Source organism: Nannobrachium achirus, assembly GCF_963921795.1.
Source record: "Nannobrachium achirus genome assembly, chromosome: 9".
Classification (NCBI taxonomy): Eukaryota; Metazoa; Chordata; class Actinopteri; order Myctophiformes; family Myctophidae; genus Nannobrachium; species Nannobrachium achirus.
Genome location: NC_137818.1, coordinates 57,361,416 through 57,376,988, shown reverse-complemented (window position 1 = coordinate 57,376,988; position 15,573 = coordinate 57,361,416). Strand labels below are relative to the sequence as shown.

General features: G+C 46.2%; 1 protein-coding gene across 3 annotated transcripts in view; it reads right to left on the bottom strand.

Moving 5' to 3' along the window:
- The window catches only part of LOC308291942 (cyclin-dependent kinase 17-like), a 138,792-nt gene that overhangs the window by 3,509 nt on the left and 119,710 nt on the right, over positions 1 to 15,573 (bottom strand). For all 3 annotated transcript variants that reach the window (XM_080734097.1, XM_080734095.1, XM_080734096.1), the window contains 2 exons: positions 5,859 to 5,949; positions 4,317 to 4,394 (listed from right to left, as the gene is read on the bottom strand). In XM_080734097.1, the coding sequence (XP_080590223.1) occupies positions 4,317 to 4,394; positions 5,859 to 5,949 (169 nt within the window). The remainder of the gene's footprint in view (positions 1 to 4,316; positions 4,395 to 5,858; positions 5,950 to 15,573) is intronic.

The window sequence follows — 15,573 nt, the reverse complement described above, 5'->3', positions numbered from 1 at the left end:
AGAACCACTGGAGTCCATCTATAAGGCAGGCAGCCTGGTTCACACCCGGGTTAAAAAGCATCGTTCTAAAACGGCTAGTTCCATGCCTTGATTCTGATTGGCTGGTTTCCCTTTAATTGCTGTGGTATATGAGACTGTAACCCACACCTTGAATCAGTTTATATCGAACCCAGGTGCGTCATGTTCTTTCCACAGTGTTCCCAAAGAAGGTCTCAGCAAGAACAGTCACCAACGTCATTTTAGGCTCCATGGCCATCCGCCATGACACTTTGGGTGGCGTAAGTGCCACCCAAAATAACATTAGCGTCTATGAGCACTTTGTCACTTCCGCCACCCAAAAGTGTCATGGCGGCGTCCCATGGTGTGCCAACTTCCGGGTGTTGTCTGTTCCTGCCTAACCTTCCTTGAGTGTTCCACAGTGCACCAATTATCTGCACCTGTGTTGTTGGCAAAAAAGCTGGGAACTACTTTCTTGTAGCTGGGAACTACTTTCTTGCAGACCTTGTAGTGAATTATTAGTGAAACAGAACAGTTCTAATTGGTACATGTCTATGATTTTTTCATGTTGCCATATTGTAACCGTTTTAGAAAAGCAATAAGCCACGCAAGGCATGTGGTTACCTGTATTTTATAACGGCTGAGAGGGTTGGAGACACTCTGCTTCGCCTCGTGTCTCACCACGCCTCTCATTCGTTATAAAACACCAATAACCACGTGTCTCTTGTGGCTTATTGCTTCATTCTGTGGGCGCCAACTAGGCTGGCCATTATAATCAGCCCCTCAAACCGGGACCCTCAAATCAATGTGCGCGTTCGTCGAACGCATCCATGCACGAGCACATGTATACGCACCACAGGGTGTTACGTACTATAAACATTAAGGATGTCCATAATTACAACACCAGAGGCAGCGCCACAGATCACTTTCAACCCAGAGTCAAAACCAACAAATGGTCAAACTCTATACCCAAATGCTATACCACCAAAATGTGGAAAGCCTTACCGAAGGCCATAAAGGAGTGTGGATCACTAGCATCCTTTAAAATTGCCCTGAAAAACCACTTACAGGCAGCAGCCGTTCGCAACTGGTAAAAAAAAAAACGAACCTAGCCCAACCCTCCCCTCCCCTGCCCCTTCTTTGTATATACTTACTTACTTACGGTTTACTCTTTTTTTTTTGTTCTCTCATTTTTCTTTTCTTTACATATCTACTGCATAGTACTGTGTTCTATTCGTCTGTCATTCAATGTTATATGAGATACTTAAATGGTTTCCTGTGGAAATAAGCGTAGTCTTTTCATGGATCTCCTTTTAGTAGACCTTGTACCAGTGAACTGTACCGTCATGAAACTGTACCTTTTCCTATGCAAACTTCTAATAAAGTCTTCAATCAATCAATCAATCAATCAATCAATCAATCAATCAATCTATACATAGGCCTGCAGGCCACGACTGATTGACAGACATCAGCCTCGGCGTTGAATTCAGACACGCTATGCATTTGTTGATGTTTTCCCATTGGTTAGGTGAGCATGTTTACATGAAAAGAACTTGATGAACGTCTATGCAACCACTGAAAACAACTGTTGATTTAATCATGGAGAAAACCGGGACAATTTCGTAGGGAATGTTGAAAATTGGGACAAAAAGTATTAGTGTTTTACAGATATTTGTCGGGGAAAAAACTGGGACATCTGGTCACCCCAGCCCTAAGTCCACATTTTGAGCACACCGTTTTGTTGTAGTAGAAGGTAGAAAAACAAGAAGGCCACTGTAGAGGTCAGGGACGTGCTGGGCCCCTGATTCAGCCCGGGAAAAAGAGTTGTAGAGGCCCTCATTGCGCGCTATAGAGATCTCTCTCTATAGCGCTGCTGCTGCTCAAAGATTTGCCATTTCAGATCATGACAAGTGACAAGCCATTGGGCCAATTACATGAGTTATATTTCGTTGTTGTCGGGTGGAAACCTTGTATGTCCAAAACCGTTTGTTTTGTATTTATCATTTTAAAAATGATTTAAACTAGTGAAAACAGCAGATCTACAAGCACACAACGCCTCGCGTTGCGAGGCGTTGTGTGCTTGTAGATCTGCTGTTTTCACTACTTTTTTGCAACTGCCTTGTATGATGAAGCAGGGCTTTGCTTTGGGAAAAAATGTACAAATTTGAAACTTGGAGATACAAGGTTTCTGCCCGACAGTGACGATTTACTTTGTTGGCCGCCCAGCCCCCAAAATGGAACAAAGGACGACATTTTATTTAATTTTTTTTCCTAATGGCCGGCCTGAACCGGCCGTTCGGGAGTTGTCCCGCTTTTCCCAATGGCCAGGTTTGAAAGCCCACTTCTAATAATAATAATAATAAACACAGCTAAATAAGCTCTTCACACGTCTCTCACTATCCTGTTGTAAACACATACTGAAGGGCAGTGCTTCTCAAACCTTTTCACGTCAAGGACCCCAAAATGTACACTTATTAGTCCACGGACCCCCATTTTTAAAGCTCTAGCAGTGCCAGTGATTCCCAACCATTTTAATTTCAAGTACCCCCAGTTTGACACGCATTAGGCTACAGACCCCAATCTCCGAGACACCAATTTATATTGTAAAATCAATGTTAATTTAACTTTTTGGTTTTGGTTCCATTTGTACACTCTCTGAGTTACAGACCCATAAGGGTCATTTGGTTCCTATCTATCATTTAGCTGGGGACCCCCTGGAACTCCCTCAAGGGACCCTTGGGTGTCCCCGGACCCCACCTTGAGAACCACCGCTGTTACTGTAGAGACTATAGCATTATTGTTAAATTAAATTATTTCGTTTTGCTGAACATCTAAAGCTGTGTCTGAACATAATAGACAAGCGTGTTGGACCAAGCAAGCAGTCTAGATAAGGCATAAAAGAGTCTTCATCGACTCTAAATCGATTTATAGCGCTTTCAGTCACTTTGGTCCCACTCTGGGGAATTCTATACCAGTCTAGTGTTTTCCTTTAAAATAAAATCAAAATCAAAAGTCTATCACAAGTCTGGAATGTGCAGTTATCTTAATTTCTGAGCGGTGCACCAAGAAGGAGCTAAGCTCCAACATCTAGCTTTGTCCGGGCTCTGAAGCATGGCCTACATCTTGCCTACATCTTGGCACAAAGCGCTCAAAGTTTGCTGTATGCCCAGGGTCACAATGGCCAAGCTTTGCGTGACACGTAATGAAATTAACTCATGAATAGCACTGCTCACTTCACACTAGGTGTGATTTTTTATTACACTGTCCCTTTATTTTAAAGTATTCTTATCATATGTAATTATGTGCATTTTGTGTCATCGTTGACCTTTGCATTTTCTCTGTTCATATTACATATGAAATGTGCTGTATAAATAAATGTGACTTGACTTGACTTAAGGCTTTGTCCTTCATGGGAGTGTGAACCAGGCCAGTTTTTTTGGAGGGGGGGGGGGGGGCGACTGACTGAGGGGAACGCTGGCATGTGACATGTGTGACCACACACACAGTGACATGAAGACACACCGAAAAGCACGCCGTTTGGCCGAGAGAAAGAAAGAGAGGGACAGAGAGGAAGCAGATAGAGAGTAGGACCCGCTCATGCAAAGAAGCTTTGCGCCGCCGCTCGTCCTGTATTCCAGTATACATTTCCATCGCCTAGGAGACCTTTTTTCCAGAGCGCTGCTGCGTAGCTGCGGTGTTGCCGTGCGAAGCGAAGCCGTTTGAAAGTGGGACTGAGTTACCAGGGCCCAAGGTGGAGGGGCCTTCGTTATTTTATACTTTAACTATTGAAAAATAGCAGATATACAAGCTCACAGCATGGCACCAAGTGCCGTGCTACGAGCTTGTAAATCTGCTATTTTTGAAAACTTTTGAAAATGTGTGCAAATCTTTGAATAGATGTATTTTTTAAGCGAACATTTGTAACTCAAATTTTGCTTCTGGGGGTCACATGAGATGGGGGTCCGTGGCCAAATACATATCATTTTGGGGGTCCTCCCCATGAAAAAGTTTGAGCACCACTGACATCGAAACATAGGTTTTTCAAAAAAGGATTTGAAATATTCAAAGACTTGCACAAATTTTCACGATTTTTCAAAAATAGCAGATCTACAAGCTCGCAGCGCCGCACTCGGTGCCGCGCTTTGAGCTTGTATATCTGCTATTTTTCAATAGTTAAAGCACAAAATGTGAGTGAATCCTTGTACCCAGGGCCCAGAATTTGATGTGACCCCCTGCAGTTATGGCCGCCGCTCTGAGAAATGGGTCTACAGCTTTACTCCCCTTGTTAGCCCTGATTCCTGAAGCCCTTTGGGACTCACCTGTCTCTGTGTAGACGGAAGACCTCTTCCCTGGGTCTCTCTGCAGCTGGACGTCCTTCACTGAGAAGATGGAGGCAGCTGAAAAGGGGGCAGAAAGACGTCGGTAAGATCAGTGACACTCAACCTTTTGAATGCTAAAGTTTGATGTGCGTCAGGCCTAGCCTGACTGCAAGCGTCAGACTATCACACACTTCGTTTTGGGATTGAGTCTAGATAGATAGATACCTTTATTATCCCAAGGGGGAAATTTAGTTGTCCAGTAGTAGCACAGCAGTATACAGTTATTTACAAAGTTACAGAGACGTAAGAAAGATAGATAAGAGGGAAAAAAACAAAAAACAAAGACAAGAGCAGTACAGTACCAATAAGGAGAAGGTGCATCAATAGAGGGGGCGAATAATATATTATAGTCTGAGCCTGGGGACGGAGATTCTACTTCAGCGGGGGCGGGGTAAAGCCTATTGATGTCACACACACACACACACACACACACACACACACACACACACACACACACACACACACACACACACACACACATACACACACACACACAGCCCCGTGTGTCGCCAACGGCGACGTGGCGTGACATTGCAAAAATACGTACATATTATATGACTGCATGTTTACGTTAGTGCAAAATGGTATTAAAACGTAATGAAACGGCACAATTGTATAGTTTATTAAAAGAATTCGAGTCGAGTCTGACTCCGCCATGACAGTTTTCACGGACCAATCAGAGTCCACTAGCGGCTCACGTGGGCAGAAGAGCACCAATCAGAGTCCACTACGGACTCTCACGTGGGCAGAACAGCTCCGAAGGGAGGGGGCTGGGACCGGACCAGCCTACCACGTGCCTCAAGTCTACAGCCCTGATTGGCCCATTCAATTCGCCCGCTCTTTAGGCGAGCTTGAAATAAAATAAAATATCTCCGGGTTCAGTCCACACTACACACCACCCACCAACAGGGGGTGGTGATGTGCGGACTGATTTATCAGGCTACGTCAGGCCCACCTATTTGATAATAAGCGGACCGCTGGAAGTACCCGTGCGCTTCTCCCCCTGTGTTTACAAGTTCTTCAACTCACAATACCACGTTTTGGTTCATTTCCTGCATTTGACGCCGATTGGATTCACACCAACAGTTAACCGCACTCTGGTGCACTCGTAAAAGAGACCACAGTGTTTTGGTGGATTAGAATGTGTTTGTTTGATCCGCAACAGAATTCACATAAGCCTTCACACCCAGCCCAGACGAAGCGCACTTTCTGACAATGAACTCCAGGATACATTTTAATCAGAGTAAAACATACTGATGTGAATGTCACCTTAGTTTTAGCAGACAAAACAGAAACTGTAAGGGTCTCCATCTGGAGGCCTGTTTGACCCCGCACGATGTTGAGAAGGTGTGTGTGTGTGTGTGCGTTGTGTGTGTGTTGTGTGTGTGTGTGTGTGTGTGTGTGTGTGTGTGTGTGTGTGTGTGTGTGTGTGTGTGTGTGTGTGTGTGTGTGTGTGTGTGTGTGTGTGTGTTGTATACTCACTGTCAGCCAGTGTTTGGACCTGTTCCCCCAGAGTCTTAAAGTAGGGATGTCCCAGAGCATCTTCTGCAGACACACGCTTCTTAGCCTCAAACTGGAGAGAGATAGTTTATATTCATTTATATTATTTATAAAACTGATGGAAAATACATAAGTCATCGCTTAAATATGTTCTTGGCTGCACAATACGTGTAGAGCTGTCATCGACTGAGGGACAGCCAGTGGACAGAAGAGCCAAGCACTAATGTGGCTAAACAGAGTAACTAACTGCATATCACTGTTATCACTGTTTCATTGTTTGTTATTCATTGTTATTCACTTTTTGTCTCTGTATAATACGTAATGTTGTAAACCTCAGCATCCCTATTCTGGGGGGAAGGTTCACCAAAAATAGCCGATAGACCTGCTATTTTTGGTGACAAAGAGTTGGCTGTAGATGGAAAAATAACTCATCAAGTACAGTGCAAATCAGGTCTGTTTTACTAAGCATAGTGAAGTGATATTGATGTAGCGATATTATGAATTCCAAATATTATTGAATCATTCAGCGGCACCCCTGGACTGGCATCACGGCACCCTAGGGTGTAAACCCTGGCGTAGAGGGACGGAGAGGATAATAATAAGCTAATGGTTCAAGCCCTGGGCCGTGCATGTATGTGTACAGTACAGTACAGTCACTATCTCTTCACATGTTACCGTCTCCATTATGTGTGAGATGCTGTGGTGTAAAGTAACTATGTATTTAAGTACTGTACCTAAGTACAGTTTTGAGGTACCCTACTTTCCAATTGTTAGTTGCGACCGAAGGTCGCATATACTCTGAAGAACCGTGTCGCTTGAGTGACCTTCCTTCCGTATCCTCTGTGATGTCCTTCCGTATCCTCTGTGATGTCAGTGTGATGTCAGCGAGTTGTGACATCACTTCCTGTACAGGGCGGCTACACAAAATGTGGATAACACTATATATGGAGATAGTCCAGTCCATCATGTCATATGGGACTACCGTCATAGAAAGTAGCCATTGTTAGGCCGGAGTCAATGGCTGTCTGTCTGTCTGACTGTCTGTACAGGAAGTGATGTCACATGACATACTTTTTATATATATATGTAAATATGGGGGCGTCTGTGTTAAGAACGTTTCGTTGTCAAGCTCAACGTTGGGCATTTGGACCTATACATGGAGAAATGGAGCGAAATTTGTTTGGCCTAAACATGGAGATGTGGAGAACACTATATATGGAGAAAGTCCATTCCATCATGTCATATGGGACTACCGTCATAGGCAGTAGCCATTGTTAGGCCAACTCAATGGACTGAGTCAAGCTCAACGTTGGGCATTTGGACCTATACATGGAGAAATGGAGCGAATCTGTTTGGCCTAAACATGGAGATGTCATATGGAACTAGAAATACTGTTCCTTCGAAACAGTGTGGGCTCGGTTCCAACCCAACAAATAGGATACTTTAAGGTACTGTAAGGTACAGTACCTTACAGTATTGTACTGTACCTTACTATACTGTACTGCACCTTACTGTACTGTACTGTACTGTACTGTACTGTACTGTACTGTACTGTACTGTAACTTACTGTACTTTACTGTACTCTACTGTACTGTACTTTACTGTATTCTACTGTAACTTACTGTACTTTACTGTACTCTACTGTACCTTACTGTACTGTACTCTACTGTACCTTACTGTACTGTACTGTACTGTACCTTACTGTACTATACTATACTGTACTCTACTGTACCGTACTGTACCTTACTGTACTCTACTGTACCTTACTATACTGTACTTTACTGTACTCTACTGTACTTTACTGTACTCCACTGTACCTTACTGTACTTTATTCTACTTTACTGTACTTTATTGTACTTTACTGTACTCTACTGTACCTTACTGTACTGTATTGTACTTTATTGTACCTTACTGTACTGTACTCTACTGTACCTTTCTGTACTGTACCTTTCTGTACCTTACTGTACTTTACTGTACTCTACTGAACCTTACTGTACTGTACATATTCTATGTGTTCTAGATCTACATTTTTGATTCTGTGTTTGGGAACCAGCAACTGTCAAATGGACTCCAACTGTAGTGGAGTATATTGAGTGCATATACTGTAGGCTAACAATCCCAGATCACATCTGTCCTCCACTATGTCTATAACCAAGGCGTTCTTCTATGTGGCCACTCCAGACTGAGGAGTGGAGCATGGCTTTTATTGTGTTTGTGGATCTGACTTGGAAATGCATTGGTTTTGATATCTCCCTGACAACCAACAACAACCACTAATATGGCTGACTGTCCCTGCGGGCTCTAGGATATATGGCTATGGGATTTACATCCCATCGCCCGGACTTGATTCTTGATCAAAGCTGTGTAATCAGTAGAGTGGAGAGGGACATTTATTTATAGTTTTAACTATAACTATAGTTTTATACATCACACAGCTTAGACATTTGGATCAAATCAGAGAGCAGACCTGTGTGAACGCAATGATATAGATAGCATATCTGAAGTGTGAACACTGCAGCCACAGCGCCTTAACATAAACATGGGTCTATTATCCTTCTCTCCACTCTGTTCCACTCACTAAACCCATTGGAAATGCATTGGGTGCTTAAAGTTAAACATTTTTATTTTTTTATATTTATACTACAAAACATTTCAAAACCAAAAATACAAGCACACTTGTCCTCAGTAAGCTGAACACATAAAAATTTGAATGGTGTTGAAAGGTGTAAGCGTTTAAGAGATGAAGCGCGCCAAAGTATTGAGGAGATACTGACTGACTGACTGACTGATAGATAAATAACTAGAAATACTGTTCCTTCGAAACAGTGTTGGCTCGATTCCAACCCAACAAATAGGATACTTTAAGGTACTGTAAGGTACAGTACCTTACAGTATTGTACTGTACCTTACTATACTGTACTGCACCTTACTGTACTGTACTGTACTGTACTGTACTGTACTGTAACTTACTGTACTTTACTGTACTCTACTGTACTGTACTTTACTGTATTCTACTGTAACTTACTGTACTTTACTGTACTCTACTGTACCTTACTGTACTGTACTCTACTGTACCTTACTGTACTGTACTGTACCTTACTGTACTATACTATACTGTACTCTACTGTACCGTACTGTACCTTACTGTACTGTACTGTACTCTACTGTACCTTACTATACTGTACTTTACTGTACTCTACTGTACTTTACTGTACTCCACTGTACCTTACTGTACTTTATTCTACTTTACTGTACTTTATTGTACTTTACTGTACTCTACTGTACCTTACTGTACTGTATTGTACTTTACTGTACCTTACTGTACTGTACTCTACTGTACCTTTCTGTACTGTACCTTTCTGTACCTTACTGTACTTTACTGTACTCTACTGAACCTTACTGTACTTTTACTGTACTCTACTGAACCTTACTGTACTGTACATATTCTATGTGTTCTAGATCTACATTTTTGATTCTGTGTTTGGGAACCAGCAACTGTCAAATGGACTCCAACTGTAGTGGAGTATATTGAGTGCATATACTGTAGGCTAACAATCCCAGATCACATCTGTCCTCCACTATGTCTATAACCAAGGCGTTCTTCTATGTGGCCACTCCAGACTGAGGAGTGGAGCATGGCTTTTATTGTGTTTGTGGATCTGACTTGGAAATGCATTGGTTTTGATATCTCCCTGACAACCAACAACAACCACTAATATGGCTGACTGTCCCTGCGGGCTCTAGGATATATGGCTATGGGATTTACATCCCATCGCCCGGACTTGATTCTTGATCACAGCTGTGTAATCAGTAGAGTGGAGAGGGACATTTATTTATAGTTTTAACTATAACGGTAGGTTCCGTACGGAACCATTGTTTACTTAGATATGGAAGGATGACCTCCCACTTGGGTAATGACGCCCCCTGGCGATCATTCAGAGAAACTACTTCAGCTCCCGTACTAACGTAGGTAGGAAGGGCCTGTCACTCAAACCGGAGTGACCCGCCTCCAGGCTATATAAGCCCCCGGAGGCGGAAGTAACATCCTCTTAATACCACTCTCTGCCACATTCAGTGAAACAGAGGGGCATTACGTGGGAGGTCATCCTTCCATATCTAAGTAAACAATGGTTCCGTACGGAACCTACCGTTTACTGTCAATATTCCAGGATGACCTCCCACTTGGGATTCTTAAACTCCCCTCTAAGCCACAACCTACTCTCATACCCCCACACACCCCTCCTACGGGTGAGCACAGCCCAAACGGGCGTGACCCATCACCCAGAAGGTCCCAGGCCCACCGGACCTGGGTGTGAAGGCATGAGAAAATAAGGAGAGACCCTGACAGACCGAAGTCCGCCTCATTCAACTGAATGAAAAGGACAAGTCCGCCTTATAAGTAAGACACACTATATAAGGAAAACACAGGGTCCCCCCAAAATACCCCAGGTGGCTACATGCCCACCTGTGGGAGGGGAAGATCCGACTCCTCTATGACGTAGAGGAGGCAACTGCACCCAGAACCGAATGCGCTAGCGAAGAGGATTCGATATCCAGGTGATAGTAGGCTGCAAAGGTAGAAGGCGAAGACCAATTCGCCGAAACACAAATCTCCTGAACGGAGACTCCCTTTGCCAGTGCCCACGAAGTAGCCACACCTCTAGTGCTATGGGCTTTAAGTGCCGCCGGCACTTCCACACCCGCACTAGAGTAAGCCAGCCTAATAGCATCCACAATCCACCTCGAAAGAGTGGGTCTAGACACCGGCTTTCTGACAAGAACATTGCCCATTTCCACGAAGAGCTGAGAAGAAGCTCTAGAACCAGCAGTCCTGTCACAGTAGGCCTTCAATGCCCTGACAGGACAAAGGCAATTCAGCCGTTCATCCTCCACCGAGACAAACGGAGGAGGATGAAAAGCCAGAAGAACAACAGGCTCCTTAGGAACCACCATGTTCTTAGGAACAAACTTAAGATGAGGCTTGAGCAACACCTTGAGATCATTGTTCATAAACTGCATGCACTCCGCAGACACCGAGAGAGCTTGCAGGTCACCAACTCTTTTAGCCGTGGCCAAAGCCAGCAAAAGAGCCGTCTTGAAACTCAAAAGTTTCAAAGGCATCCCTACAAGCGGCTCAAAGGGAGCCCGACATAGGCCCCCTAGAACCACCTGCAGATCCCAAACTGGGAACAAAGACCTAGTCACCGGCCTCAAACGTTCAACTCCTTGCATGAACTTGATGACCTCCGGGACTTTAGAAGGTGCCTTGCCCGCCACCCCCAGGTGACAGGCATTAATAGCCGCCAAATACCCCCTAAGGGTAGAAAATGCCAGACCACTTTTCAAGCGGTTCTGCATAAATTCCAGAATTTCCTGGGCTGACGCCACATGAGCCACCACAGGTGGAACACGCGACTCACACCAGTCCTCAAAGGCATTCCACCTTCCATCTTAAGACGCCCTCGTAGAGGGCGCCTTAGCACTCTGAATGGTAGCAACCACTTCAGAAGAAAAACCGGCTGCCAGCAGGTTTAACCTTTCACGTGCCAAACCCACAGGTCTAGGACCTGCAGGTCTTGGTGGAAGATCTCCCCCCTGGCCTGACTCAACAGGTCCCTGCACTGAGGCAGCTGCCAACCCGGTTCGCAAAGGAGAGGGGCGATCGCCGATCTCCACGTGCCCTTGTAGGGAGCCACCAGGAGCATCTCCAGACCGAACCTCCTGACTCTCTCCAGAGTGGGTCGGATTAAGTCGAAGGGGGGAAACGCGTACAGTAGACCTCTCGGCCACGTGTGCGCTAAGGCGTCCAACCCCAAGGGAGGACTGCCCTTCACCGCGAAGAACAACGGACACTTCGTATTCTCCGCTGACGCAAACAGGTCCGCCACTGGCTGACCGAACTTGCGAAAATTCTGGCTCGCCACCCTGGGGTGGAGAGACCAGTCCTCGTAGCGAGGACCTCCCCTGGACAGGAGATCTGCTCCGCTGTTGAGGAGACCTGGGACGTGTAAGGCCCTGATCGACTTGAGGCGCGACAAGCACCAAACCGTCAATTCTCGAGCCAGACGGTCCAGTGGCAACGACGACAGGCCCCCCTGTTTGTTGACATAAAACATGGCCGTCGTATTGTCTGTCCTGACCAGGACGTGACAATGCAAAATCCAAGGCTCGAAATGCTTGAGCGCCAGGAGTATAGCCATCAACTCCAAATAGTTGATGTGACGACCCCTCATCTCCAGAGGCCAAAGCCCCTGCGCTGTGCGCCCCTCGAAAGTGGCTCCCCATCCACTGAGACTGGCGTCTGTCGTGATCGACTTGCGGGAAACCACCTCGCCAATCGAGACTCCGCTGGTGAGGAACCCCTCCACCAGCCACGGAGACAGGGCGATCGCGCAGGAAGGGGAAACCGTAACCTTCTTGTACTTCAAGGAGGGCGGGATCCCGAGGGATAACATCCATCTTTGAAAAGGTCTCAAATGAAACCTGCCCAAACGCAACCGATGTACTGCGGAAGCCATCATTCCCGTCAGTACCATGCAACTCCTGTAAGTGACCTCCTGGCCCACTTGAAAGGAGTCGAGACATTCCCGAAACCTGTCCACCCTCTCCTCTGAGAGACGGGCCGACATGTCGGATGAGTCCAGAAGGACCCCAATGAATGTAAGACGACTTGCTGGAGTCAGCATGCTCTTGCCGTGGTTGACTATGAAACCTAAGGCCTTCAGGTGAGCCAAAACCACTTGTGTGTGACGCGCCACTTCGTGGGCGGAGCTCGCTGAAATCATCCAACCGTCGATGTACGTCGCCAACCTGACGCCCTGCTGTCTCAGCGGGGCGATGGCTGCTTCGGTCACTTTCACGAAAACCCTCGGGCTCAGTGACAGACCGAAAGGGAGTACTGTATACTCGTACAGGCGACCCTCGAAGGCGAACCGAAGGAATTTCCTGTGTGGGGGATAAATCTGGACGTGCTGATAAGCATCCTTCAGATCCACTGAACAGTGGAAATCCCCTTGCCTGACCGACCGTAACATGGTGGGTACTGTTAGCATCCTGAAAACGTACTTCTTCAGGTACACGTTTAGTGCCTTTAGGTCCAGGATGGGACGTAGCCCCCCCCCCTTTTTGGGCACCAGGAAATAACGGCTCCAAAATCCCATGCGGGATTGGGTCCTGTCCAGCTCCACTATAGCACCCTTGCTTAGCAATGAGCTGATCTCTTCTCTCAAAAGACTTGCTTTTAAACCACGTGCTCTGGTATGAATAACCCTGCTCGAAAGCGGGGGTATATCTGCGAACTGTAACCTGTAACCCCTGGTTATCGTTCGAAATACCCAATGGCTCGGGTTGCATAACTTCCACTGGCGCGCACAGCGTGCTAGCGTGTTTTGAGCGAGAGAAACCCCACCACTGTGCTTCCGTGACGGCGGAGCTTTTTGGCGGCCGGACCGGAAGTGGGGAACCTGCGTATCCGTATCCGGAACGACCGGATGCGGAGCGCAAGGGTTCAATAGGCCGCATGGCGGAAACACCTTCTGGTTGTACCGCTTGACTAGCGGAGCTATTTTGCGGCGGGACCGGAAGTGGGGAACCTGCGTATCCGTATCCGGAACACCCGGATGCGGAGCGCAGGGGTTCAATAGGCCGCAAGGTGGGAACACCTTCTGATTGTACCGCTTGACTAGCGGAGCTCTTTTGCGGCCGGACCGGAAGCGGGGAGCTAGCGAATCCGTATCCGGTGAAACCGGAAGCGTTCGGTTTTCGCTCGATAGAGCGACAGGAAGAGCAAAGCGATTCGACTGATAAACAGACTCGCCCACAACTAAAGCATTCTCCCCTGACAGGAGAGGAACTTTTACGTTTAATACCTGCTCTAAGGCCTTTATGCTTGTCCCTTGACCCGGGCTCATAGTAGGCCGACAGAATTTCTGACTCAAGGTTAAATTCATAGCATCGCTCACGCGAGGGAAAATCCACTCGCGCGCATGAGGAACCATATAATTGTTTGACGTTAACATTACTGGTTGCTGATAAAACCTCTGACTGATTAAAGAGTCCTGACGGGACTCCATCATTCTTACAGGAGGCATGCATAAAGGATTCATAATGTCGACGCGAGGGATATCCCACTCGCGCGCTTGAGGAACCACATAATTGTTTGACATTAACATTACTGGTTTCTGATAAAACCTGTGATTGATTATCGAGTCCTGACAGGACTTCATCATTACTACAGGAGGCATACATTTATCTTGGCCCCTGTCCTAAGGCCTTTATGTTAGTCCCTTGACGAGGGCTCATTAGTAGGCCTTCAGAATTTTGTGACTCATTGTTAATTCATTGCATTGACCACGCGAGGGATATTCTCCTCGCGTGTAAGGGGAACCATCTAAATGTTTGACATAACATTACTGGTTGCTGATAAAAAACCTGTGATTGACTACAGAGTCCTGACAGGACTACATCAATTTTACAGGAGGCATGCAAGATGGAGTCGTCTGTGCAATAGAGTTGGACAGAAACAGACTTGTCCTTTCAACAGATTTATCTGGGACATCTCATCTTCATTTCCCCGACGCGGGGAAGGCCTTTATGTTTGACCCTTGACGAGGGCTCATTAGTAGGCCGGCAGAATTTTGTGACTCATTGTTAATTCATTGCATTGACCACGCGAGGGATATTCTCCTCGCGTGTAAGGGGAACCATCTAAATGTTTGACATAACATTACTGGTTGCTGACACAACCTGTGATTGACAAAGGAGTCCTGACAGGACTACATCAATTTTACAGGAGGCATGCAAGATGGAGCCATCTGCGCAATAGAGTTGGACAGAAACAGACTTTGTTCTTTCAACAGATTTATCTGGGACACAAGAGGCATATTCATTGACATTCTCATTTTTATTTCCCCGACGCGGGGAAAATAAACGTCCTCGTTTGGGGGGAGGGGAACCGGGTGACACCACGGACCCCTGCCCCAACACAATCAACCTCTACAATGTCCGCAACTAAAGCATTCTCCCCTGACAGGGGAGGAACTTTTACGTTTAAGACCTGCGCTATGGCCTTCATGCTTGTCCCGTGACGAGGGCTCATAGTAGGCCGACAGAATTAGTGACTCATCGTTAAATTCATTGCATTGTTCACGCGAGGGATATTCCCCTCGCGTGTAAGAGGAACCATATAAATGTTAGACATTAACAATACTGGTTGCTGATAAAACCCCTGATTGATTAAAAAGTCCTGACAGGACTTTCAACACTTTTACAGGAGTCATGCAAGATGGAGTCATCTGTGCTAGTGCAATAGAGTTGGACAGAAACAGACTTTGTTCTTTCAACAGATCTATCTGGGACACAGGAGGCATATACACCGACATTCTCATTTTCCTTTCCCCGACGCGGGGTACAGAAAATAAACGTCGTGCCCACCACTCTATACTGGGGTCTGACAGAACCCAGAAAAGATTGTGCTTGTGTAACTTCCATGAGGATTGTAGCGCTTTAGTGAATCCAACATCTCCGTTGCAGAAAACCAAAGTCCTCTGCCATCGCTCCACCCGCTCCACCCGCTTGACTGGCGGGTGGAGGGGCAGTTGAAGTGCTGGCGCCGCAGGGGCCTTACCTTTCACTGTAAAGACAGGGCGAGAGCCATCCTCCTCCGCCATGTCCTCCTCCTTCTCGTCCTCAGAGTATC